General features: G+C 43.3%; 1 protein-coding gene across 1 annotated transcript in view; it reads right to left on the bottom strand.

Annotated features, from left to right (window-relative positions):
• Window positions 1-636: 636 nt before the first annotated feature.
• The window catches only part of srrm4 (serine/arginine repetitive matrix 4), a 154750-nt gene continuing 128064 nt past the window's right edge, over window positions 637-27322 (bottom strand). Inside the window, exons 3-12 of the mRNA XM_014160030.3 lie at window positions 25807-25899; window positions 25198-25281; window positions 23329-23406; window positions 15908-15994; window positions 12398-12563; window positions 9203-9534; window positions 7208-7414; window positions 6993-7094; window positions 6676-6834; window positions 637-4038 (exon numbers count right to left, since the gene is read on the bottom strand). Coding sequence (XP_014015505.1) covers window positions 3774-4038; window positions 6676-6834; window positions 6993-7094; window positions 7208-7414; window positions 9203-9534; window positions 12398-12563; window positions 15908-15994; window positions 23329-23406; window positions 25198-25281; window positions 25807-25899 — 1573 coding nt within the window. The 3' untranslated portion in view covers window positions 637-3773. The remainder of the gene's footprint in view (window positions 4039-6675; window positions 6835-6992; window positions 7095-7207; window positions 7415-9202; window positions 9535-12397; window positions 12564-15907; window positions 15995-23328; window positions 23407-25197; window positions 25282-25806; window positions 25900-27322) is intronic.

Below are 27322 nucleotides of genomic sequence, written 5' to 3'. Positions count from 1 at the left end.
ATGGCATTGAATGATATGTACCCATTGATTCTTGAATGATATGTACCCGTTGATTGTTGAAGAATATAACTTATAAATGAATGATATGTACCCATTGATTCTTGAAGAGTATAACTTATAAATGCCTCATGAGCTTAGTTCAAGTGTCTAACCACATCAGAACCCAACATATAAGCTTGTTTTACTCCAATGTTTGTAAACAAAGTAAATGTAAACAAATCATGTATAGCCTCAAAACATGCTTAAAACTATACTTTTGATATCATTGATGGTCAGTCCTTGCATCCACATCTCTGTCTGTGAATTTGAGAGTGGTACATTTCTCCAGCTCCTTCCTTGAGCTCTTTTCCGAAACAATGGCGGGGAAACGCTTTGTTATTGTTTCTACTGCTGATTACCGCTTAAAGGAAAATGTTTTATTTATTTTTGTTTAGCGCACATAATAGAATTGAAAAGTATGTCTGTAAAGTGTCTATAATAGAATAAACATGTCAAAAACAAATGTAGACATGCATTTCTATAGATTCCAGAGTATTTCGTACAATGGTGGGGGAGTGCCAAGATGGAGGCATGGTGGCTTCTAAACAGCACCTCCCGTCAGTCATCTATTGTACATATAAATAATTGCTCACAATATATGGGGAGGGATAAGGGTTTATTTTAAGGGTTCAAGGGGAGGACAATCTGATTTCAGCTGAAGCATTACAAGTCAAGCTCACACTGACACCATGCTGTGTGCCAGTGGGAAACCGCATCCTAGCTCTCCATCTCCACATTATTGCTCGTTCACAGAGAAAATGAGAGACTGCTTCATTTAACACACTGGAGCATCAGTCTTATCATGCACCTTGTTATTTAACCTTCTGTTTTCAACATGATCAGGGATGGAGTTCAAGCACAAAGACCTCTAAAACCCACTGATATAGTTTCCAATATTTCTCAATTTCCCCCAGTTTCCCAAATGTTTTCCTGGCACACTGTCACACCCTGATCTGTTTCATCTGTCCTCGTTATTGTCTCCACCCCCTCCAGGTGTCACTTGTTTTCCCCAGTGTATTTATCCCTGTGTTTCCTGTCTCTCTGTGCCAGTTCGTCTTGTATGTTCCAAGTCAACCAGCGGTTTCCCCGGTCGCCTACTTTTTGCTATTCTCCTTTTTCTAATCTTCCCGGGTTTTGACCCTTGCCTGTTTCTGGACTCTGTACCCACCTGCCTGACCATTCTGCCTGCCTTGACCACGAGCCTGTCTGCCACTCTGTACCTCCTGGTTTTGACCTTTTTGCCTGTCCACGACCATTCTCTTGCCTACTCCCTTTGGATTAGTAAACATTGTCAGACTCCAACCATCTGCCTCCTGTGTCTGCATCTGGGTCTCGCCTTGTGCCTTGATACTCAATTATTTTTCTTTCAGTAGTAGTTCAATGGCCATTATAGAAACACATTATATAGCCTAGTAATGGTGATGGAAAATCAGAGAGCTTACAGCTGAGTTGACAACAGTGAGGCAATGTATCTACACACAGTACATGTGAGAAATGTTACCATACCAGTACATGTGTAGATGCATTGATCATTTGATTGACTATTCCACAAATTCTAAATGAATTATACTTCATCTCTCATAATTAATGTATACAGTGCCGATGCATATTTACATCACAGTAATTACATATTCATATACATTTTACCTCATGGAATGGTATATTAGGGCCACAAGGGAGAGTGGTTCACCTCAAAAGCATAATTACTATGTAAAATACTTGTCATCTTCCTCCCAATATCTCTATACTTTTGGACAAGTCGTTGAACATTCAGATAAAGGACCTCAGATGATTATACAGTACAATGCATAGAGAACAGACCCTCTTGCCTGGAGCACATACTGAACGAAGATATACAAGGTGACAGATTAGAGAAATAAAACCATTTCAATGATATACAGTACGGGCAGGAACAGCAGTTCTAAATGCTAATGTTATTCAAACAGTGCACTACGAGCCCACATAATATATCATTTAACAAATACAGTAGACTATTCATTGAGGCTAAAAGTCATGGTTGGGGTTGTCTTCTCTGACACACAAGCTTTGTTTCCTCTTTCCTTTTTTCTGTAGTCTCGGTTGTGGCTTTTTATAGGACATCCTCTGAAGAAAATAGCATTCCCCTCAAAAGAGAAGAGGGGAATAGTTGAAAGTAACATTTCACAAAAAGTTAAGTAGTGTTGTCTGAATCTATATGCCATTACATTGTTTATTGTAGCCTGGTCCCAGATTTGTTTGGTCTCTTGCCAACTCCATTACTTTCAATGGGTGACATTGAGTTGGCGTGAAAGCACAAACAGACTGGCATTCAGACTGTTGCTAGAGTTTAAACTGGAACTTTCTTCATTCAGACCATAACATTACATCATAGACATAGTAGAACCCCAGTGACATAATGGTGTTGCATAGAAACAAACAGATACCATTACTGAGAGGTGACACAAATGCAGAAATATGATTGTAAACACATTACAAGTATGTGTGACACAAACCATTTTTTTTTAAACTTGACCTTCGGACAGACAACAAAACAAGACCGATGAGATTCTGAAATGCCAAACTCATTCAATTCAAGAAAATTATGTTACAGTGCTATTTCAGACCGTTATACAAAATAGTAGATTCATCCAATGTTGAGTTTCCGCTCTGTCAAAAGGAAAAGTAAAACATTTCAACACTCTCTTATTCAAGTTTTAGTCAAAGGAATAGAACACATAGAACTCATAAAGATCAACCATAAATAAATGCATTAATAGATAACCATCAAGATGAATGAAAAAAATCTGACAACCTAAATATTAATCAGTGTTTAAATTGTCATTTAACCCGTACCCCAGGTGTTGCAATTTAGATATCCAAATTGTTCAGTGTCACTAGGGGTTGTTAGGGAAAATAATGCTTTCCTGGACATTTTCAGGATTTCTGGATCATGACAAACCCCTTTCTCAGTCCTGGCCTTCTGCAGACTGATTTGTTAATTCACCATCATTTTACAAGGAATGACATTTCAAATGGTTTCCACTTGATCAGAGGATAAATAAAACTGGCATTTGAGCTGACAAGCAGTTTGTTTGCCACCGGGACCACCTCCTCCTCCCTCCTCCTCCTCCTCCTCCTCCTCCATTTCTCAGAGGAGGCATGTTTGTGTTCTACCTTCTGAAGAGCTGGGATCAGAGAAGCAACACACCTTATCCTACGTTCCTGGAAAACACGCCATTTGAAAATACACACATTCACCAAAATACATCCCAGATCATAAATTAAACTTAAGAGTTATAAAATGAAGAGTTTATCAGAGGGTAAAAATGAATGGTGCTCCTTCATCCTTCATTTCACTCATGGACGTCAGAGGAAGAGTGTCACAAGAAAAAACTGTCTCTGGACATTGCAAATACACTGGGGATGGACAAAAATGAACCAAAGACAAAATTCAATCAATCAATTCAATTCAATCAATCTATTTCCAGTTGTTTCTGTCTGGGCAATGTGAATAGCACTGCTACAATTCAAATGGTAATTCATCTGCCAAGGAATTCAGTGTATCGTAAAACAATTGCTTGAAGGTTCTGGCTCAGAGATCTAACATGAAATGATGCAAAGAGATGAAAACATGTCCCCATAGTTTTGCTGTTCTCCTGTTGACTTGTGGAATCATAGTGCAGTCTCCTCCTCAGTCTGTTGCTAACTCAGTCTGTTGCTAAGTCAGTCTCCTCTTCTTCAGTGTGTTTTATAATTCAGCGCCGGTTCTTGTTCTTGCTGTAACCAACCAACGAGTCATAGCTCCGACTCCGGCTCCGACTCCCAAAGATGGAGTTCCAAGACGAGCTGCGGCTGTAGCTCCTGTAGGAGGAGTAACTCCTACTTCTGGATCGGCAGAGGCCAGGACTGGGGCTGGGGCTGCGGCTCCTTGTGAAGAGGCTGCTCCAAGAGGATACGCTGGTAGAGCGACTGCTGGATGAAGGACTGGGACGAAAGTAGGGGATGGGTCTCTTCCTGGCACTGTGGGGAATCAGAGAGATGGTTAGCATGAGAGGGATTGGACTAAACACATAAAAAAATAAGAAAATAAAGTTTAAATTCAATCAACTGCAAAGATTTTGGAAAACATGCATTGCGGTTTCATTCTGAATGTTTATGCTGAATCGGAAGTGCTAACCACATTCCTCTCATGGACATTGGATATTGTCATGAAATCATAGCTTGTTCTTAACACCACATTGATTGAATACCGGCGTAAGTAATCATGCCTGGATTGTTATGTTACACTTTCTTCAGGTCGTGTTCAGGTCAGGAGAAAGTTATTTTAGATATAGCTGTCACACCTTGAAACAACATACTGTGAATATTTCAATGCATAATCATGAGCATAACTGTTTCATTTACAGTGCATTCGGAAAGTATTCAGACCCCTTGACTTTTTCCAAATGTTGTTACGTTACAGCTTTATTCTAAAATGGATTAAATAAAACATCTTCCTCATCAATCTACAAACAATACCCCATAATGGCATCACAATACCCCATAATGACATCACAACACCCCACAATGACAAAGCAAAAACTGGTTTTTAGAAATGTTAGCATTTACATTTACATTTAAGTCATTTAGCAGACGCTCTTATCCAGAGCGACTTACAAATTGGTGCATTCACCTTATGATATCCAGTGGAACAACCACTTTACAATAGTGCATCTAAATCTTTTAAGGGGGGGGGGTTAGAAGGATTACTTTATCCTATCCTAGGTATTCCTTAAAGAGGTGGGGTTTCAGGTGTCTCCGGAAGGTGATGATTGACTCCGCTGTCCTGGCGTTGTGAGGGAGCTTGTTCCACCATTGGGGTGCCAGAGCAGCGAACAGTTTTGACTGGGCTGATTGGGAACTGTGCTTCCTCAGAGGTAGGGGGGCCAGCAGGCCAGAGGTGGATGAACGCAGTGCCCTTGTTTGGGTGTAGGGCCTGATCAGAGCCTGAAGGTATGGAGGTGCCGTTCCCTTCACAGCTCCGTTAGCAAATAAAAAATAAAATAAAAACGTAACTACTTTATTTACATAAGTATTCAGACCCTTTGCTATGACACTTGAAATTGAGCTCAGTGAGACATTTCTGCAACTTGATTGGAGTTCACTTGTGGTAAATTCAATTGATTGGACATGATTTGGAAAGGCACACACCTGTCTATATAAGGTCCCACAGTTGACAGTGCATGTCAGAGCAAAAACCAAGCCATGAGGTCAAAGGAATTGTCCTTAGAGCTTCGAGACAGGATTGTGTTGAGGCACAGATTTGGTGAAGGGTACCAAAAAAATTCTTCAGCATAGAAGGTCCCCAAGAACACAGTGACCTCAATCATTCTTAAATTAAAGGAGTTTGGAACCACCAAGACTCTTCCTAGATTTGGCTGCCCGGCCAAACTGAGCAATCGGGGAGCTACAGAGTTCCTCTATGGAGATGGGACAACCTTCCACAAGGACAACATCTCTGCAGCACTCCACCAATCAGGCCTTTATGGTAGAGTGGCCAGACGGAAGCCACTCCTCAGTAAAAGGCACATGACAGCCCTCTTGGAGTTTGCCAAAAGGCACCTAAAGGACTCTCAGACTATGAGAAACAAGATTCTCTGGTCTAATGAAACCAAGATCGAACTCTTTGGCCTGAATGCCAAGAGTCACATCTGGAGGAAACCTGACACCATCTCTACAGTGAAGCATGGTGGTGGCAGCATCATGCTGTGGGGATGTTTTTTATCGGCAGGGACTGGGAGACTAGTCAGGATTGAGGGAAATATGAACGAAGCAAAGTACAGAGAGCTCCTTGATGAAAACCTGCTGCACGGTGCTCAGGACCTCGCACTGGGGCGAAGGTTCACCTTCCAACAGGACAACGACCCTAAGCACACAGCCATAACAACGCAGGAGTGGCTTCGGAACAAGTCTCTGAATGTCCTTGTGGCCCAGTCAGAGCCCAGACTTGAACACAATCGAACATCTCTGGAGACCTGAAAATAGCTGTGCAGCGACACTCCCCATCCAACCTCGCATATGCAGAGAAGAATGGGAGAAACTCCCCAAATACAGGTGTGCCAAGCTTGTAGTGTCATACCCAAGAAGACTCAAGGCTGTAATCGCTGCCAAAGGTGCTTCAACAAAGTACTGAGTAAAGGGGTCGTAATACTTATGTAAATGTAATATGTCCGTTTTTTTTTTCATTTATAAATTAGCAACAATTTTAAATAAAACATTTTTTTTCCCCTTTGTCATTATGGGGTATTGTGTGTAGGTTAATGAAAACTATTTAATCAATTTTACAATAAGGATGAAAAGTAAAAAATGTTTAAAAAGTCAAGAGGTCTGAATACTTTCCGAATGCACTGTAGCTGTCTCGCTTGATCCATTGCAGCTTGTTTAGACTAGTAGACAATGAATCAATGAATCAATGAATCAGTCCTTCAACAATCTCTGAGGCAAACTGGGGGGCATTGTCGATGATTAAAAGAAGAGGGACTCAGTTAGGAGCGAACCAGGCTTGAATCTGTGGTTAGAATGAATAAGTTTATACCAAGTAAAATAAAATAATAAAAGAATAAAGCATGCCTGTCACAAATGTGTGAAAGTGTATCAGCTGAAAAGAGAATAGCAGACCTGGTTATCCTCCTGGCTTCCAGGTGACTGGGTGAATCTCTCCTCCTTTTTCTCATGGGAGAGTAGGACCTGGGTTTTTGCCTCTTCCCGCTATGCTTCCGACTGCCGTGTTTCACATCCTTCTCACAGGAGCTGGGGTCCCTCTTCCTCTCTCGAACCCTACCAATGTCAGATGGCATCTCTCATTAGCAATTCTATAATTTGGATATATTTTAAACCCAGCATACTAGCACCTTCTGCTATCATCATGCTAGTACAATAGTACTGCCAGAAGTCATTACCTGAGCTAGAGTAGATAGGCAAAGCTCTTTTTTTACCTGTCTTCGCTGTTCCTGGAGTATCTTCCTCTGGACCTACCAATGCCTACACTTCCTTTCCTTCTCAAACCAGCTGAGTAGCTCGGTGAACGGGAGTATGACCTTAAGACAAAACACAACACATTTACTTCAATGGAGTTCAGCGAAAGCCCACATTATTTCAAGTGGCTGCTGGAGGTGTCAGTGAAGTGCATTAGAACCTAAGTGAAACCAACCTGGCAGATGACAGTGATCGGCTTCGAGAGTAGCGTCCAGAGTGTCTGCAGCTCCCAGAGGATCTACTCCTGCTTCTGCTGCTGCTGCTGGAGGAGTTGGCTTTAGTCCTCTTACGTGAAGAGGCCACCGTCCTCAATGGAGAGATGGAGGCAGTCTTCTGAGGTCTCCCCACCTTGGCCCCACATCCTGAAGTCTTCACCGGCTCACTGCAATGATAACAGTGGAATTCCATCAATGTTTTATCAATGTCTGCTGCAATTGTGGAAATATAGAGATGTCCTCCTTACACTATGTACACTGCTCAAAAAAATAAAGGGAACACTAAAATAACACATCCTAGATCTGAATTAATGAAATAATCTTATTAAATACTTTTTTCTTTACATAATTGAATGTGCTGACAACAAAATCACACAAAAATAATCAATGGAAATCCAATTTATCAACCCATGGAGGTCTGGATTTGAAGTCACACTCAAAATTAAAGTGGAAAACCACACTACAGTCTGATCCAACTTTGATGTAATGTCCTTAAAACAAGTCAAAATGAGGCTCAGTAGTGTGTGTGGCCTCCACGTGCCTGTATGACCTCCCTACAATGCCTGGGCATGCTCCTGATGAGGTGACGGATGGTCTCCTGAGGGATCTCCTCCTAGACCTGGACTAAAGCATCCGCCAACTCCTGGACAGTCTGTGGTGCAACGTGGCGTTGGTGGATGGAGTGAGACATGATGTCCCAGATGTGCTCAATTGGATTCAGGTCTGGGGAACGGGCGGGCCAGTCCATAGCATCAATGCCTTCCTCTTGCAGGAACTGCTGACACACTCCAGCCACATGAGGTCTAGCATTGTCTTGCATTAGGAGGAACCCAGGGCCAACCGCACCAGCATATGGTCTCACAAGGGGTCTGAGGATCTCATCTCGGTACCTAATGGCAGTCAGGCTACCTCTGGCGAGCACATGGAGGGCTGTGTAGCCCCCCAAAGAAATGCCACCCCACACCATGACTGACCCACCGCCAAACCGGTCATGCTGGAGGATGTTGCAGGCAGCAGAATGTTCTCCACGGCGTCTCCAGACTCTGTCACGTCTGTCACATGTGCTCAGTGTGAACCTGCTTTCATCTGTGAAGAGCACAGGGCGCCAGTGGCGAATTTGCCAATCTTGGTGTTCTCTGGCAAATGCCAAACGTCCTGCACGGTGTTGGGCTGTAAGCACAACCCCCACCTGTGGATGTTGGGCCCTCATACCACCCTCATGGAGTCTGTTTCTGACCGTTTGAGCAGACACATGCACATTTGTGGCCTGCTGGAGGTCATTTTGCAGGGCTCTGGCAGTGCTCCTCCTGCTCCTCCTTGCACAAAGGTGGAGGTAGCGGTCCTGCTGCTGGCTTGTTGCCCTCCTACGGCCTCCTCCACGTCTCCTGATGTACTGGCCTGTCTCCTGGTAGCGCCTCCATGCTTTGGACACTACGCTGACAGACACAGCAAACCTTCTTGACACAGCTCGCATTGATGTGCCATCCTGGATGAGCTGCACTACCTGAGCCACTTGTGTGGGTTGTAGACTCCGTCTCATGCTACCACTAGAGTGAAAGCACCGCCAGCATTCAAAAGTGACCAAAACATCAGCCAGGAAGCATAGGAACTGAGAAGTGGTCTGTGGTTACCACCTGCAGAACCACTCCTTTATTGGGGGTGTCTTGCTAATTGCCTATAATTTCCACCTGTTGTCTATTCCATTTGCACAACAGCATATGAAATTTATTGTCAATCAGTGTTGCTTCCTAAGTGGACAGTTTGATTTCACAGAAGTGTGATTGACTTGGAGTTACATTGTGTTGTTTAAGTGTTCCCTTTATTTTTTTGAGCAGTGTATATGGATGGTTTACATTTTGAAAAAAAAGTAAATCAAGGAACATTTCTGGTCCTTGACTTCAAGTAGCACTTTTCATCACCAATAGTATGATATTCTTCAAGGATAGGAAACTGACCTCTTGTCGTTCCCGTTGAAAGTAGCAGTAGACAAACCACCTTCCACATGCAGAGGTTTACACAGGGAAGCATAGCTGGTCACAGAGTTCCCAGAGTCGGACGCGTTGTCTCCGTCCCTGAACTTCAGTTTCTCCGGTGAAGCCGGCGCAAGGCGTAGGACCTTTTTGTTGCCGATGACGTTTGACTGTGAAATGCCGGTTTTGGTCGATGGTGGGGAAGACGTGTCGTTCCCGGAATCGTAATCCTGTGGTCCTTTGCTCTGATTGGTCAAAGTGTGACGGAGAATCACTGTTGTGTTTAAAACCTCACCGCCAGGTTTTGACTGCAAGACCTGTAAACAGACAGGAAGAGGATGTTGCTTTACTTCCAGAGATGTTTTTTTTCTTTTTCGTTTAGTTCAATAAGCAACTACCTGGATGATGCATTGGGAATACTCTACAAAGGCATGTATTTCCCTTCCAAAACACAGAGAATATATATATATTTTTTAGGGGGGGGGACAGAGAACTTGAAGATTAAAGACGTCATGCAAATTTGTTTCATGCGAATAACTTGGAAAGTAAAACTAAACTGAACCAAATTGAAAGATTTTTTTCTATAATCATTTTTTTAATTAACTGAATTAAAACAAACATATGAAAGGAAGAACGAAATAACAGAACATAAAGAAGAGTTACTAGTGTGTGATTAAAAACTACCAACGGCTTTAGCTAAGTCCAGTGAGAGAAAAAGAGAAGTACAAGAGAAGGAAAAACAATGGCCCCATTCAAAGCCGGTTTTAAAGAACATTGAACAAACATCACAAAATGGGTATTAAGTGGAAATGAAAAGGACTGAAGACAGAGATATCCCATCAGTCTAACTTAGAAAGTCCTCAGAATAGGACAGATTGTGCTTTTTTCCCTGCAAGAAGAAAATAATTACCCTGCAGCGAACCCTAAGGTACAGTAATTCCCTAAGTCTGCGGATAGCATCGACTTACCAATCAAGATTTCCTCCTTAAGTAGGTAAGGTGTAAGAAAAAGGGAAGAGCGGGCAACATAAGTGCATCATTAGAGTCGTAAATTGCAAGAAAAAGACAATAACCCTCTCTTCAAACCCAGAGCCAGTTACTGTTATTGGCATGTTCCTTTTCTTCCCATAATTGAGATTGTTTAAAAGTTTTCTCGGGGCTAGAAGCCCATAACAAGCTTTCATTGTGTAGTCAATCTTGAATACAGGTTACATGTCTGTGAGGCCAAACTTAATGTACTTTAGAATAGGTATTCATACCAGTTTTGTAAACTAGACTATAGCTTTTTTTTTACTAAAGTAAGTTAATTCGTTTTACTCTAAAAGAGTAAGAGTGGTTGCTAAGGACTATACAGGAATAAAAAACATGTTTTTTCCTGTTGAAGAGAACTAAGAGATACCAAATGATTGAATGTTTGGCTAACCCAAATTCATTCCCTCCAAACAGATTATAATCTCTCTTTACCTATCGATTGCAAATTACTTATAGTAGTTTAATCAAACTCTGCCCTCCCTAAGTCTATTTCAGATAATCCAGTCCCCAGGCTGCAACATCAGACCAGAACTAACACTGAAAACCCCAGGGAAACCGTCAAAACAAAACCACCCATCACAGGCCACTGACGAATATTCTTGAATCGATTCAATCTTGCTCCTCAAGTACTATCCTAACAGTCAGTGTTCTTCTGCTGGCAATCAGAACACTAGTTACTCAAAGTAACCACCAGTTGCACTGAAAGCAACCCTAAACACCCACACCCACCATTTTGTTAAGTCCATTTGGAATATGGAGCAGTTTTAATATCTGCCACATATTCAGTATTCAAACTACCTGGAAGTTAATCAGTGTGTTTGTTCTATTCATACCCACCTTTCCCTTGTGGGTTGCATTGATTGGGAGGAAATATCAAACATACCCCAGAAATTAAAGAGTTTCGAAACTATTGCTACCGTATCCGTATTAAAATTAGGACTAATCTACTTTTATTGACAGTTAATTTAATTAAAACCCATGAAAATGAACACAAAGTGAAAAAACTTAGTAATATTGCCATGTAGGTAACCAATTGTAGATAATCCTCTCAACAAAAAAAAGGTTTGTGTTTAGAATACAAAGCATGCGTCACCGTTAGTCTATAGCTTATTGCATTTCAATTACCAACCCTGTGGTCTGTGATGAAAAACATCTGGGGAGTAATTAGCATAATTTAAAGATCACTGGAGAGAAATTAAATGTATCTCACGCCTCAGCGAGCCTGAGACAATGAGTCAACTAACAAACGGAGCTGAGCTGTGTTTAAAATCAAATGCATTCCCAGTAATAAAGAACCTAGGAAACGCCACTTTCAAAAGTAAGTTGTAGCCACTGCTAAGTCTTTTAGATCTGACCGATCGCTATCACCTAAGTCTCTAATACTGCTGCAATGCTGGGCCAATAGCAATCCATAAACAGTCAATAAAAAGTATTGTTTTGATGAAAAGAACTAGTACTTATATGCTTGAGCTGAAGAAATACAGCTGAATTGAAGACAAAATGCACTGCTACAGTATGTGTTGGAATCTTGCCAGCGGTCATTGTGCTGATCATTTCAACTCATTCTTTACCCATTAGCTTTTCACAAAAAACAGCTTGACTGCATCCTCTGCACATTATCATTAGCTGCCTACCACCAGCAAGTTCCCCGGGTGCTGTTTCTGCTAAGTTTGTGATTATTTAATGGTGTTAGATAAAAACAGAAAAACAAGAACAGATGACATCACTGTTCAATGAAGAGTTCATAAAAACAAGATGTCAGGAAACAACATGATTTCGGACAGGCCATGTAAAATTAGTTGGATTCAAAAGTGATTTGGATCGACCCTCGAAGGAATTCGAAAGACTATATTCCCAAAGATTTTGATGAAAGAAGATGTTGATAGGAAAAAAGGTAAAAGCCATGACAGAATTTGAATTTTTTTACAGTATATCTGATGAAGATTGTTTGGAAAATAGTTTTATCTTGAGAGAGGATATGGGCAAATAAACAATCTGATATTCTATATGTCAACGTGTCATCAACAAAAAAACATTGCCCTGAACGTTCGGCTTCAGACAAGGAAGCAAGAGGTCTTACATGACCTTAATAGAGTAATACCACCGGAAGGTATTTTAGTTTAGGCTCAAAGTCCCGAGGTACACTTACGGTGCTGGTAGAAAGGACGGAGCGAAAGATTGGAGTTGTTTTACACACTGACTTGGCGGCCGGCTCCCACTCAAACCCTCCGTGGTCCAGTGATGTACCAGGGTCTTCCATCAGGGCTGCTAGGCCTCCCAACGCAGGGTGATCCACTGATTTGTGCAGATGACGTCTGTGGACACAAATATTAAGGAGTTAAAAACGTCACTACATCAAAGTCTACAATTCAGTACAAACTTAGTTTTGCTGAGAGCCTTTTCTGGCACACAATCGTCCAGATATACTGCCAACTGTGCTCGTTCGGGATAGGACAAAAACGATTTAGTCAAAATAGCACTAATTGTGCAGCCGTGAGAATACCTATTTGGGGTAATGTAATCACTGGGACAATGTTTACTGTTTGAACAGCTGTAGTTGAAGTTATGTCACAATATCATCCGAAGGACTTTATGACTGGTTATGATTAAACAGTGGCCTAGTTTCTGACAGTGGAAAAACTGTGGTGGACAGGGGTACACAGGCAGCCAGCTCAGGATGTGCCCCAGACTGTACAGGAGAACCAGACAGCAACCTCATAGTAAATGTCATCTACGGCTGAACAGGGATCAACCCTCAGCTGTTTACAGACTAATGCCTGCAACTCTGTCTGTGTGTGGGTCTTTGTCTATGTGTGTCTGTGTGTGTGTGTGTGTGCGACAAACCAGCTCGATATTTAGCCTAACCCTCAGACACAGGCAAACACTACTGGCACAGATACCAGTCAACCAGCCAAGCTAGGGGAACAAGAATTTACACAGACACAGCCTTGCCAAGCTGTGGCATTTCACATTTCAAACTAGAGCTACAGCTGTGGACACGAGCCGGAGAGCTAAGTGGGTTTTTATGGCTAGGCTTGACGATTATACAACTCCAGAATGATTATACCGTTCCATAATGCAGTTGGGGTATAATCGTTTCAATGGAACAGTTGATGTAGAATCCCTGAGCATTGAAGATTATTCAGATTGTCCCCCTGTCGTCTTCCCCCTACGACATAGACTGGGTTCCATATGGCACCCTAATCCCTATATAGTGCACTGCCGTCGCTGTTCTAACGTAGTGAACTATGTGGTGAAGCGGGACATTTTGGGACGCAGACAGACTCTCGGCACGGTCGGTGGAGCGCAATCGGTCGGTCGGGGTAAAGCCTGCTGCTGTTCAATTTCGATAATGATTTCCTCTGCCGAATATCGCAGGTAAACTCCCAAAAATCGAGAGATCCAGAAGGGATTTCAATGCAATCATCTCTGGCTTTAGATTATTTCAGTTTGAAACATGGGCTCAGTTTTGTCGTCTCTCTGTCACAAGTGTGAATGAATAACACTTGACTGATCACTTGGAGAAAAGACAGAATTAATAAATGAATAAACAAACAAATAAATGAAAGGTCAGATGAGTGACACTAATATAGTGTCTAATATAATGACACTATAGAGGTCTAATATAATGACATTAGAGGTCTAATATAATTGAGCTGTCTGTCTCTGAAGATGCAGATGTAAATGAAATGGTGTGTTTACGTTGTCAGAATGCATGTTAACCAATGGAACAGTTGAACAGAAACAACTGCTGCAGACCCAATGAATTTAACCCAACCTAACCCATCACCTCAAACAACTGCTGCAGACCCAATGAATTTAACCCAACCTAACCCATCACCTCAAACAACTGCTGCAGACCCAATGAATTTAACCCAACCTAACCCATCACCTCAAACAACTGCTGCAGACCCAATGAATTTAACCCAACCTAACCCATCACCTCAAACAACTGCTGCAGACCCAATGAATTTAACCCAACCTAACCCATCATCTCAAACAACTGCTGCAGACCCAATGAATTTAACCCAACCTAACCCATCACCTCAAACAACTGCTGCAGACCCAATGAATTTAACCCAACCTAACCCATCACCTCAAACAACTGCTGCAGACCCAATGAATTTAACCCAACCTAACCCATCATCTCAAACAACTGCTGCAGACCCAATGAATTTAACCCAACCTAACCCATCACCTCAAACAACTGCTGCAGACCCAATGAATTTAACCCAACCTAACCCATCATCTCAAACAACTGCTGCAGACCCAATGAATTTAACCCAACCTAACCCATCACCTCAAACAACTGCTGCAGACCCAATGAATTTAACCCAACCTAACCCATCACCTCAAACAACTGCTGCAGACCCAATGAATTTAACCCAACCTAACCCATCACCTCAAACAACTGCTGCAGACCCAATGAATTTAACCCAACCTAACCCATCACCTCAAACAACTGCTGCAGACCCAATGAATTTAACCCAACCTAACCCATCACCTCAAACAACTGCTGCAGACCCAATGAATTTAACCCAACCTAACCCATCACCTCAATCTATACCACTGTGAAAAGAGCCTGTTCGCATTGTAATTAAGGATACATCTATCTGTGGACGGAGTTTTCCATCCATTTCCTGTGGACCGTGTTTCCAGCCATTTCCTGTGAAGCTGTGATAGGAGGGCTACCACAACCACTGTTAATCATTCCTATGATCACACACTGGCCCTATCAGTCAGTCACACACTGGCCCTATCAGTCAGTCACATACTGGCCCTATCAGTCAGTCACACACTGGCCCTATCAGTCAGTCAAACACTGGCCCCATCAGTCAGTCACATACTGGCCCTATCAATCAGTCACACACTGGCCCTATCAGTCAGTCACACACTGGCCTATCAGTCAGTCACACACTGGCCTTTCATTCACCTCTGGCCCTATCAGTCAGTCACACACTGGCCTTTCAGTCACCTCTGGCCCTATCAGTCACCTCTGGCCCTATCAGTCACCACTGGCCTTTCAGTCACCACTGGCCTTTCATTCACCTCTGGCCCTATCAGTCTCCTCTGGCCCTATCAGTCACCTCTGGCCCTATCAGTCACCTCTGGCCCTATCAGTCACCTCTGGCCCTATCAGTCAACACTGGCCCTATCAGTCACCACTGGCCTTTCATTCACCTCTGGCCCTATCAGTCACCTCTGGCCCTATCAGTCACCTCTGGCCCTATCAGTCAACACTGGCCCTATCAGTCACCACTGGCCTTTCATTCACCTCTGGCCCTATCAGTCACCTCTGGCCCTATCAGCCACCTCTGGCGCTATCAGTCACCTCTGGCCCTATCAGTCACCTCTGGCCCTATCAGTCACCTCTGGCCCTATCAGTCACCTCTGGCCTATCAATGACAGCCTAGGAACAGTGGGTTAACTGCCTTGTTCAGGGGCAGAATGACAGATTTGTACCTTGTCAGCTCGGGGATTCGAATTTGCTACTTTTCGGTTACTAGTCCAACGCTCTAACCACTAGGCTACGCTGTCACCTCTGGCCTATCAGTCACACCTCTGGCCTATCATTCACCTCTGTCCGGGGCTGAAAAGAAAAACGGGGTTCTGTCTCTGTGTGTGTGTGTGTGCGCACGTCTCAGTGGCTAGGACTTACCTGCTCTCGGTGCTGGAGGAGCACCAGGTGGAACTCTCAGACTCCGACCTCCGGTAGCGTCGCCTCCGGTGCATGTGCCTCCGTGAGCTGGAAGAGCAAACAAGAGGAGAGAGAAAGAACAGGGGATGAGGATCTTAGTGGGGAAGACATAGCCAGATGTTGCTGTGATGGATATTGGACTTGCTTACCCTTATACCTGTATATGCTTCTTCCCTGATAACTGCCACCAAATTAAATCAATATATATTTTTATAAAAATAAGACAAAGTAATGGAAAAACAATGACAGAAAAAGAAAAGAGAAAGGAAGAGAGGAGCAGAGCAGAGCAGAGGAGAGGAGAGGAGAGAAGAGGAGATGAGAGGAGTAGAGTAGAGTAGAGTAGAGTAGAGTAGAGGGGGGGGGGGGGGGGGGGCAGAGTAGAGTAGAGAAGAAGAGAGGAGAAGAGAGGAGAAGAGAGCAGAGTAGAGTAGAGTAGAGAGATGAGAGGAGAGCAGAGGAGAGCAGAGGAGAGCGAGGGAGGGGGGGTCTGACATTCTGTAGCAGTCACACTATGTTCAACAACAATTCTCTGCGCTGCGCTGCGCTGCTAACTACAGAACAATTGGAAATATTGTTTATTCACAGCGTGAACTTGGATTCTCTTATTCTCTTTTGGTCCCTTTTTCTCTTTCATTATAATTCTCGCTTTCAATCGTTTTTTTTTCTCTATCGGAGTGGGTGATTTCATGGTGCTTTCAGAACACAAAAGCAGTGTAGTTGTCCACACTGGTTGCTTCTCATCATGGATCGTTACTCTGGACCCTGATCTCTCTTTTGACGAACATATGAAGGATATTTCAAGGACAGCTTTTTTCCATCTTCGTAACATTGCAAAACATCTGAAATTTTCTTTCCAAAAATTATGCTGAAAAATCTATCCATGCTTTTGTCCCTTCTAGATTAGACTACTGCAATGCTCTACATTCAGGCTACCCGAGTAAAGCACTAAATAAACTTCAGTTAGTGCTAAACACGGCTCCTAGAATCTTGACTAGAACCAAAAAATGTGATCATATTAGTCCAGTGCTAGCCTCTCTACACTGGCTTCCTGTTAAGGCCTCTCCTGCAGACGACACAGTGGTAGGCTTGATTACCAACAACGACGAGACGGCCTACAGGGAGGAGGTGAGGGACCTCGGAGTGTGGTGTCAGGAAAATAACCTCACACTCAATGTCAACAAAACAAAGGAGATGATCGTGGACCTCGGGAAACAGCAGAGGGAGCACCCCCCTATCCACATAGACGGGACAGTAGTGGAGAAGGTGGAAAGTTTTAAGTTCCTCGGCGTACACATCACAGACAAACTGAAATGGTCCACCCACACAGACAGCGTGGTGAAAAAGGCGCAACAGCGCCTCTTCAACCTCAGGAGGCTGAAGAAATTCGGCTTGTCACCAAAAACCCTCACAAACCTTTACAGATGCACAATCGAGAGCATTCTGTCAGGCTGTATCACCGCCTGGTACGGCAACTGCTCCGCCCACAACCGTAAGGCTCTCCAGTGGGTAGTGAGGTCTGCACAACGCATCACCGGGGGCAAACTACATGCTCTCCAGGACACCTACACCACCTGCTGTCACAGGAAGGCCAAAAAGATCATCAAGGACAACAACCACCCGAGCCTTTGCCTGTTCACCCCGTTATAATCCAGAAGGCGAGGTCAGTGCAGGTGCATCAAAGCTGGGACCGAGAGACTGAAAAACAGCTTCTATCTCAAGACAATAAGACTGTTAAACAGCCATCACTAACATTGAGTGGCTGCTGCCAACATACTGACTCAATCTCTAGCCACTTTAATAATTAAAAATTGGATGTAATAAATGTATCACTAGTCACTTTAAACTATGACACTTTATATAATGTTTACATACCCTACACTACTCATCTCATATGTATATACTGTACTCTATACCATCTACTGCATCCTGCCTATGCCGTTCGGCCATCGCTCATCCATATATATTTTTATGTACATATTCTTATTCATTCCTTTACACTTGTGTGTATAAGGTAGTTGTTGTGAAATTGTTAGATTACTTGATTGATATTACTGCATGGTCGGAACTAGAAGCACAAGCATTTCGCTACACTTGCATTAACATCTGCTAACCATGTGTATGTGACAGATAGAATATGATTTGATTTGATTTGATTATAGAGCTCCATTTAAATGGAATGGTCTGCTGATCCATGTGAGAGACGCAAACTCGGTCTCGACCTTTGCCTCTAACCCTATTACAGTCCGGGTAGGTGCCGTGGGGGAGATCTTCGTGGGCTATACTCAGCCTTGTCTCAGGGTAATAGGTTGGTGGTTGAAGATATCCCTCTAGTTGTGTGGGGGCTGTGCCTTGGCAAAGTTGGTGAGGTTATATCCTGCCTGTTTGGCCCTGTCCGGGGGAATCGTCGGACGGGACCACAGTGTCCCCCAACCCCTCCTGTCTCAGCCTTCAGTATTTATGCTGCAATAGTTTATGTGTCGGGGGGCTAGGGTCAGTCTGTATATCTGGAGTATTTCTCCTGTCTCATCCGGTGTCCTGTGTGAATTTAAGTATGCTCCCTCTCATTGTCTCTCTTTTTCTCTCTCTTTCTCTCTCTCTCTTCTCTCGAAGGACCTGAGCCCTGGGACCATGCCACAGGACTACCTGTCCTGATGACTCCTTGCTGTCCCCAGTCCACCTGGTAATGCTGCTGCTCCAGTTTCACCTGTTCTGCCTGCGGCTATGGAACCCTGACCTGTTCACTGGACGGGCTACCTTGTCCTGGACCTGCTGTTTTGGACCCTCTCTCTACCGCACCTGCTGTCTCCATCTCTGAATGATCGGCTATGAAAAGCCAACTGACATTTACTCCTGCGGTGCTGACCTGTTGCACCCTCTACAACTACTGTGATTATTATTATCTGACCCTGCAGGTCATCTATGAACGTTTGAACATCTTGGCCATGTTCTGTTATAATCTCCACCCTGCACAGCCAGAAGAGGACTGGCCACCCCTCAGAGCCTGGTTCCTCTCTAGGTTTCTTCCTAGGTTCTGGCCTTTCTAGGGAGTTTTTCCAAGACACCGTGCTTCTACATCTGCATTGCTTGCTGTTTGGGGTTTTAGGCTGGGTTTCTGTACAGCACTTTGTGACATCGGCTGATGTAAAAAGAGCTTTATGAATAAATGTGATTGATTGATCTAAAGGAAGACTCTCTAAAGCAGGGGTGGACAATTAGAATTCAAAGATGCCCAGTGACTAACATTTTCTCCTCCCAAAAGTCCAAACCATTAAAATGTCTACTGTGATCTATGATTTGGGGGCATATGTAGTTCTTGTATATGTATAGCTAATAAACAAAGTAATACATTTCAAAAACATTTCAACAATATTTATTGCACAGTCTCAATGTAGATAGTAGAGAGAATGATTTATTTCAGTTTTTATTTCTTTCATCACATTCCCAGTGGGTCAGAAGTTTACATACACTCAATTAGTATTTGGCAGTATTGCCTTTAAATTGTTTAATTTGGGTCAAATGTTTAAGGTAGCCTTCCACAAGCTTCGCACAATAAGTTGGGTGAATTTTGGCCCATTCCTCCTGACAGAGCTAGTGTAACTGAGTCAGGTTTTTAGGCCTCCTTGCTCAAACACACTTTCAGTTCTGCTCACAAATTTTCTTTTGGATTGAGGTCAGGGCTTTGTGATGGCCACTCCTATACCTTGACTTTGTTGTCCTTAAGCCATTTTGCCACAACTTTGGAAGTATGCTTGGGGTCATTGTCCATTTGGAAGACCCATTTGCGACTAAGCTTTAACTTCTTGACTGATGTCTTGAGATGTTGCTTCAATATATCCACATCATTTTCCTCCCTCATGATGCCATCTATTTTGTGAAGTGCACCAGTCCCTCCTGCAGCAAAGCACCCCCACAACATGATGCTGCCACCCTCGTGCATCACGGTTGGGATGGTGTTCTTCAGCTTGCACGCCTCCCGCTTTTTCCTCCAAACACAATGATGGTCATTATGGCCAAACAGTTCTATTTTTGTTTAATCAGACCAGAGGACATTTCTCTCAAAAGTACGATCTTTGTCCCCATGTGCAGTTGCAAACCATAGTCTGGCTTTTTTATGGCGGTTTTGGAGCAGTGGCTTCTTCTTTGCTGAGCGGCCTTTCAGGTTATGTCGATATAGGACTTGTTTAACTGTGGATATAGATACTTTTGTACCTGTTTCCTCCAGCATCTTCACAAGGTCCTTTGCTGTTGTTCTGGGATTGATTTTCACTTTTTGCACCAAAGTACGTTAATCTCTAGGAGACAGAATACGTCTCCTTTCTGAGCGGTATGACGGCTGCGTGGTCCCATTGTGTTTATACTTGCATACTATTGTTTGTACAGATGAACGTGGTACCTTCAGGCATTTGAAAATTGCTCCCAAGGATGAAGCCGACTTGTGGAGGTCTACAATTTTTTTCTTAGTTCTTGGCTGATTTCTTTAGATTTTCCCATGATGTCAAGCAAAGAGGCACTGAGTTTGAAGGTAGGCCTTGAAATACATCCACAGGTACACCTCAGATTGACTCAAATGATGTCAATTAGCCTAGCAGAAGCTTCTAAAGCCATGACATCATTTCTGGAATTTTCCAAGCTGTTTAAAGGCACAGTCAACTTTGTGTATGTAAACCCACTGGAATTGTTTGTGTATGACCCACTGGAATTGTGAAATAGTGAATTATGAGTGAAATAATCTGTCTGTAAACAATTGTTGGAAAAATGACTTGTGTCATGCACAACGTAGATGCCCTAACCGACTTGCCAAAACTATAGTTTGTTAACAAGAAATTTGTCGAGTGGTTGAAAAACGAGTTTTAATGACCTAAGTGTATGTAAACTTCCGACCTCAACTGTATGTAGGTGCTCATTGGTGAGTCTAGAAAGGTACTTATTGTTAATGATGTTCATAGTGGAGAAAGAAGACTCACAACTGTATGTGGAGCCAAACATGGTCAAGGTGTGTAGTGCTACTTTGGTTAGACCAGGGAAAACAGTCTCAGACACAGCCTGCAGCCAGAAAGTGTCATGATCAGTTAGTTTAAAGTGCTCTCTTAATGCAACATATTTTGCAGATCAATCAGTTCCATCTGTAGAGATCCAGCATGTGCCCACTTTAAGGTCTGTGTCACCTCCTTTTAAAATCCCCTGACATCTGTGATGAGGAATGGATTCTCAATTAGAAGAAGGAGCTGCTGTCCAAGGCTGAAGCTGTCAAAGCGATTTCTGAAGTTTCCAATCAGCGTATCTATGAAGTCGACATGAGGAGAAACATCTCTCTCACCCTGAATCTGTTCCTGCACTTTTGGAAAGTGTGCAAAGTCTCATTGAAGATCTTCCTTGAACACTTCCAGTTTCTTCTGGAAGGAGCGGACAGATATCATCAAATCACAAACTGAATTGTTCTTGCCCTGTAGTTTCATATTGAGCTCATTAAGGTGTGATGTGATGTCTACGAAAAGTGAAAACTGTGTTGCCTTCTGACTCTTGAGCTGTACTAGGGAAGCTGTTATTTCCTTTCGAATGGACCAAAAGCGTTCCAAACCCTGCCTTCACTGAGCCATCTTACGTTGTTGTGCAGCTGTAGGTCATTTGCATTTGCCTCAACTTCTTTCAGGAATTCTCTCAGCAGGACGATGTTGATGAGATGAGGATGCCCTGAGGAAGTTGATGAGTTCCATCATTGTACTCATCACTTCAGCATACTCTTCTGACAGATTGGCAAACAGGACAGACTGATGAATGATGCAGTGGTAAGCTGTGAGATCAGGGTTGTCCTCTTTCAGCCGTGCCACAGCTCCTCTCTCTCTCTTCCCCGCCTGAGGTGATAGAGACCACTTGTTTTAGGGGTCCCTCTTCTTGTTTTATGTGTCTCGAGTAGTGTTACACCTAACAGGTCTTCACAGAATTCCTTCTTCTCTGTGTGGTAAAATCTAACATACACCAGAAGCCGGGCATTATCACTCACACCAATAGATTAATCAACAGCTAACGCTATGCATGGTGCACTCCGTATAGCTTCACCAAGCTGTGTTAATACATCCTCTGTTCGTATTTCACTCTTTCTTGCGGTTGTTGTACGTGGCATTGGGATTTGCTTGATCTTTTCACACAGCTCGTCTTTTTGTTTACAATCAAGTAAAGTTTCAGCAACAGCATTCGTGCACTCCATCACCACTCCCCGTCAATAAATCCCTTTTGGTGTTGACCCAAAATCAAAGCTATTTTTTTAGTGAACATTCGTTTGCACGTTGTTGGGCAGTGAATGCATGGGAGAGGACTCTGGTGGATCGATCATACTGGGCTTTGAGTTTGTTTATTTTGCGTGCCCTCACCCCAGACTGCCGTGGATATCTACATTTTACATTTTAGTCATTTAGCAGATGCTCTTATCCAGAGCGACTTACAGTAGTGAATGCATACATTTCATACATTTCATACATTTCATTTCATGCATTTTTTTTTTTTTTTTTGCTCAAAAGATCTGTGCTTTGTCTCGGAGTGGCGCTTCACGTTGGCACTTTTTATTAGAGCCACGGTCTCTGAACATATCAGGCAGAGTGGTTTGACACTCGCTGTGGGAAGGATAAAGGCATATTTCTCTGTCCACTCCTCTTTGAAAGCTTGATTTTCTGTATCGACTTTCCTAACTTTTGTGCACGCCATTCTATAATTTCTCCTTTTGCTTCCGTTTTTGCTTCTCTCGCTGTCTCTCTCTCTCTAACAACATCAGTCTCCTAACATGCATTGTAAACATTCGCTTTGATTGGCTGAGCTTCATGAAGTGATTTAAATAACGCACGTGATTGGACAACACACAGTAGTATGGGGCGCTGTCTGGGACCTTCCCAGCTGCCCTGAGCAAGCGCAGTATGTGTACATTGATAAAAAAAGAGTTGCTTCGGCAGTATTTAATTTCACAATTATTTATGAGAAATGTGTCGAGGTCCAGATAGAACCTTCCGCCAATTGTGCACCTCTGCTCTAAAGGATCATGTTTATATTTCCTCACAGCTTCTGCTCGTAGCAGAAGGATGGCTATACTACAGTGGTTCCCAACCTTTTTCGGTTACTGTACCACCAACTGAATTTTCCTCTTCCTGAGTACCCCTGAAGTACCCCGTCATGTGCATTTTACCAGAAGGCCTATGGTAAAATGCAGTCTTCTGAAGTACGCCCTGTGGATAGGCCAAGAACCCCCATGGGTCCTAGTACCCCCCGCTTGGGAACTACTGGTTTATAATAGCAGGAGAGGGAAAAGGATGGCTAGAAGAGAGATTGGGCTGTGGAAAAGTACTGTGATGGAAAGATATATGTTCCTGAATTAATGAAAAATCACATTGACCAACCTTTTTTTGTGCTTTCGATCATCCTTCCTCTTATGTTTCAAACTAGAAGAGCTGTGCTTTGTCTTTTTAGAGGTGTCTCTGGAAAATAAAAAATAATTGGTTATTGTTGTTGCTGACACTTCCGCTAGTTCTTTGTCATTTATTTGAGGGAGGCCTGCTATTAAAACTAACTCAGCCACTGCCCTCCAACATCATACATTAGTGATGTAATAGATCAGTTGGAGTATAATATAGTCTATAATATTTTCTTTTGTTATTGCCAAAGTAATCTTGCGTGCCAGACCCATAGTGTGTCTTCTGGTGAAATACATTTATTGTCAAAGTAACTCATTTCAATACTGATCAACAACAACATTAAGATGTCGGAAGTAGCTACCTGGTGGCGTTTCACATTATGACATGATACAGGAAGTAGGTACCCGGTGGCGTTTCACATTATGACATGATACAGGACGTAGCTACCTGGTGGCGTTTCACATTATGACATGATACAGGAAGTAGCTACCCGGTGGCGTTTCACATTATGACATGATACAGGAAGTAGCTACCTGTGGAATTTGACATTATGACATGATACAGGAAGTAGCTACCACTGCCGTTTGACATTATTTTTATTTTTATTTTGCCTTTATTTAACCAGGTAGGTCAGTTGAGAACAAGTTCTCATTTACAATGGCGACCTGGCCAAGATAAAGCAAAGCAGTGCGACAAAAACAACACAGAGTTACACATGGGATAAACAAACTTACAGTCAATAACGCAATAGAAAAACCTATATTCAGTGTGTGCAAATGTAATAAGATTAGGGAGGTAAGGCAATAAATAGGCCATAGTGGTGAAATAATTACAATTTAGCATTAACACTGGAGTGATAGATGTGCAAATGATGATATGCAAGTAGAGATACTGGGGTGCAGAGAGCAGCAACAAAAAAATAACAATATGGGGATGAGGTAGTTGGGTGGGCTATTTACAGATGGGCTGTGTACAGGTACAGTGATCGGTAAGCTGCTCTGACAGCTGACGCTTAAAGTTAGTGAGGGAGATGTAAATCTCCAGCTTCAGTGAATTTTGCAATTCGTTCCAGTCATTTGCAGCAGAGAACTGGAAGGAAAGGCGGCCAAAGCAGGTGTTGGCTTTGGGGATGACCAATGAAATATACCCGCTGGAATGTGTGTTACGGGTGGGTGTTGCTAACGAGAGCATACAGGTTGCAGTGTTGGGTAGTATATGTATGGCACTGTGATAGACTACATCCAATTTGCTGAGTAGAGTGTTGGAGGCTATTTTGTAAATGACATCGCCGAAGTCAAGGATCGGTAGGATAGTCAGTTTTACGAGGGTATGTTTGGCAGCATGAGAAGGAGGCTTTGTTGCGAAATAGGAAGCCAATTCTAGATTTAATTTTGGATTGGAGATGCTTAATGTGAGTCTGGAAGGAGAGTTTACAGTCTAACCAGACACATAGGTATTTGTAGTTGTCCACATATTCTAAGTCAGAACCGTCAAGAGTAGTGACGATGGTCGGGCTGGCAGGTGCGGGCAGCGATCGGTTGAAGAGCATGCATTTAGTTTTACTAGCATTTAAGAGCAGTTGGAGGCCACAGAAGGAGTGTAGTATGGCATTGAAGCTCTTCTGGAGGTTTGTTAACACAGTGTCCGAAGTTTGTTTGTTAAATTGGCTTTCGAAGACTTTAGAAAGACAGGTTAGGATGGATATAGGTCTGTAACAGTTTGGGTCTAGAGTGTCTCCCCCTTTGAAGAGGGGATACAGGAAGTAGCTACCTGTGGCATTTTACATTATGACATGATACAGGAAGTAGGTACCTGTGGCGTTTCACATTATGACATGAAACAGGAAGTACCTACCTGTGGCGTTTGCTTTTCTTAGAGCTCTTCTTCTTCTTCTTCTTTTTCTTCTTCCGCACCGGAGACAGACTGTAGTACGGAGACCTATGACAGAAACCACCAAAAAAACATTATGACCACGCACACACGCACACGCACCATTCTCTAAATGCACTCTTCTATCAAAGCCGGTAATATTCCTCTCTCTCTGTGTGCGTCTCTAAAATTTCAGTTTGCTCAGAGAACAGTTTGAACATGTCTAAAAATTGACCCATCTCACTAGGCCACCAGAGCGCTGGTTTCACCGGGCCACCAGAGCTCTGGTTTCACCGGGCCACCAGAGCGCTGGTTTCACCGGGCCACCAGAGCGCTGGTTTCACCGGGCCAACAGAGAGCTGGTTTCACCATGCACCAGAGTGCTGGTTTCACTAGGCCACCAGAGTGCTGGTTTCACTAGGCTGGTTTCACTAGGCCACCAGAGTGCTGGTTTCACCAGGCCACCAGAGTGCTGGTTTCACCAGGCCACCAGAGTGCTGGTTTCACCAGGCCACCAGAGTGCTGGTTTCACCAGGCCACCAGAGTGCTGGTTTCACCAGGCCACCAGAGTGCTGGTTTAATTTATGATCTGACCTTTCCCTCTTCCTCTTTCGCTCCGATTTCCTCCTCTTCTTCTTCCCCTTGGAAGTGTGGGGCCGAGGGGAAAGATCGTCATCAAACAACACACTGCAACAGGAGAGAGACAGGGATGGACAGGGTTACTGATTTGTTCTCCTCAAGGAGATGAAGGTTTCTGCAATACTGTATGAGACTCCTGCAGGACACCTGTATACAGGGACTCTGTATGCTAACAGCATTGCAATCAACTATATTTGGGGCCACGCAGGAATGACTATAAAATCAAGTAATTTGAATCATTGACAACTGTCTCCCCAGGAAAAAAGTTCCAACGTGACCAACTGACAAAAATGTAGGATAAATGTTCGCTTAAAGCTCAGACACACCAATAAGTTTGTCTGCTGAGAGTACTTAGCACCTCTGAACGGTGTTGCCAGTCAAACTCTTTTGTGTTCACACAGCAAAGACCTTGAAGTCATCAGACACTCAACCTTGTTAAAGTACACCAAACCAGAAGGTGGCAATAGCGTTGTTTGGCAATGCATATCCATGCATATTGCTTGTGGTCTAGATTCCATGCTATCTGCGCTGTATCTATTTCATACAAAGCCCTTGTTGTTACTAGCTAGATGGCCACAGCTACATAACAACACTTTATTTCACTCTCCATAATCGGAGATGATTGGAGATGCTTAATGTGAGTCTGGAAGGAGAGTTTACAGTCTAACCAGACACCTAGGTATTTGTAGTTGTCCACATATTCTAAGTCAGAACCGTCCAGAGTAGTGATGCTAGACGGGTGGGCAGCAATCGGTTGAAGAGCATGCATTTAGTTTTACTAGCATTTAAGAGCAGTTGGAGGCCACGGACGGGGTGTTGTATGGCATTGAAGCTTGTCTGGAGGTTAGTTAACACAGTGTCCAAAGAAGGGCCAGAAGTATACAGCATGTGGTCATCTTGTAGAGGTGGATCAGAGAATCACCAGCAGCAAGAGCAACATCATTGATGTATACAGAGAAAAGAGTCGGCCCGAGACTTGAACCCTGTGGCACCACCATAGAGCCTGCCAGAGGGCCGGACAACAGGCCCTCCAATTTGACACACTGAACTCTGAGAAGTAGTTGGTGAACCAGGCGAGGCAGTCATTTGAGAAACCAAGGCTATTGAGTCTGCCGATAAGAATGCGGTGATTGACAGAGTCAAAAGCCTTGGCCAGGTCGATGAAGATGGCTGCACAGTATTGTCTTTTATCGATGGCAGTTATGATATCGTTTAGGACCTTGAGAGTGGCTGAGGTGCACCCATGACCAGCTCGGAAACATTACATTTACATAATTTAGCAGACGCTCTTATCCAGAGCGACTTACAAATTGGTGCATTCACCTTATGATATCCAGTGGAACAACCACTTTACAATAGTATATCTATATATTTTTTGGGGGGTGGGTAGGGGAGGGGGAGGGTTAGAAGGATTACTTAATCCTTTCCCAGGTATTCCTTAAAGAGGTGGGGTTTTAGGTGTCTCCGGAAG

This window comes from Salmo salar, chromosome 20, assembly GCF_965601325.2.
Source record: "Salmo salar chromosome 20, fSalSal1, whole genome shotgun sequence".
NCBI classification, from domain to species: domain Eukaryota; kingdom Metazoa; phylum Chordata; class Actinopteri; order Salmoniformes; family Salmonidae; genus Salmo; species Salmo salar.
Note: the sequence above shows the minus strand (reverse complement) of the source record. Positions and strands in the feature narration are given on the sequence as shown.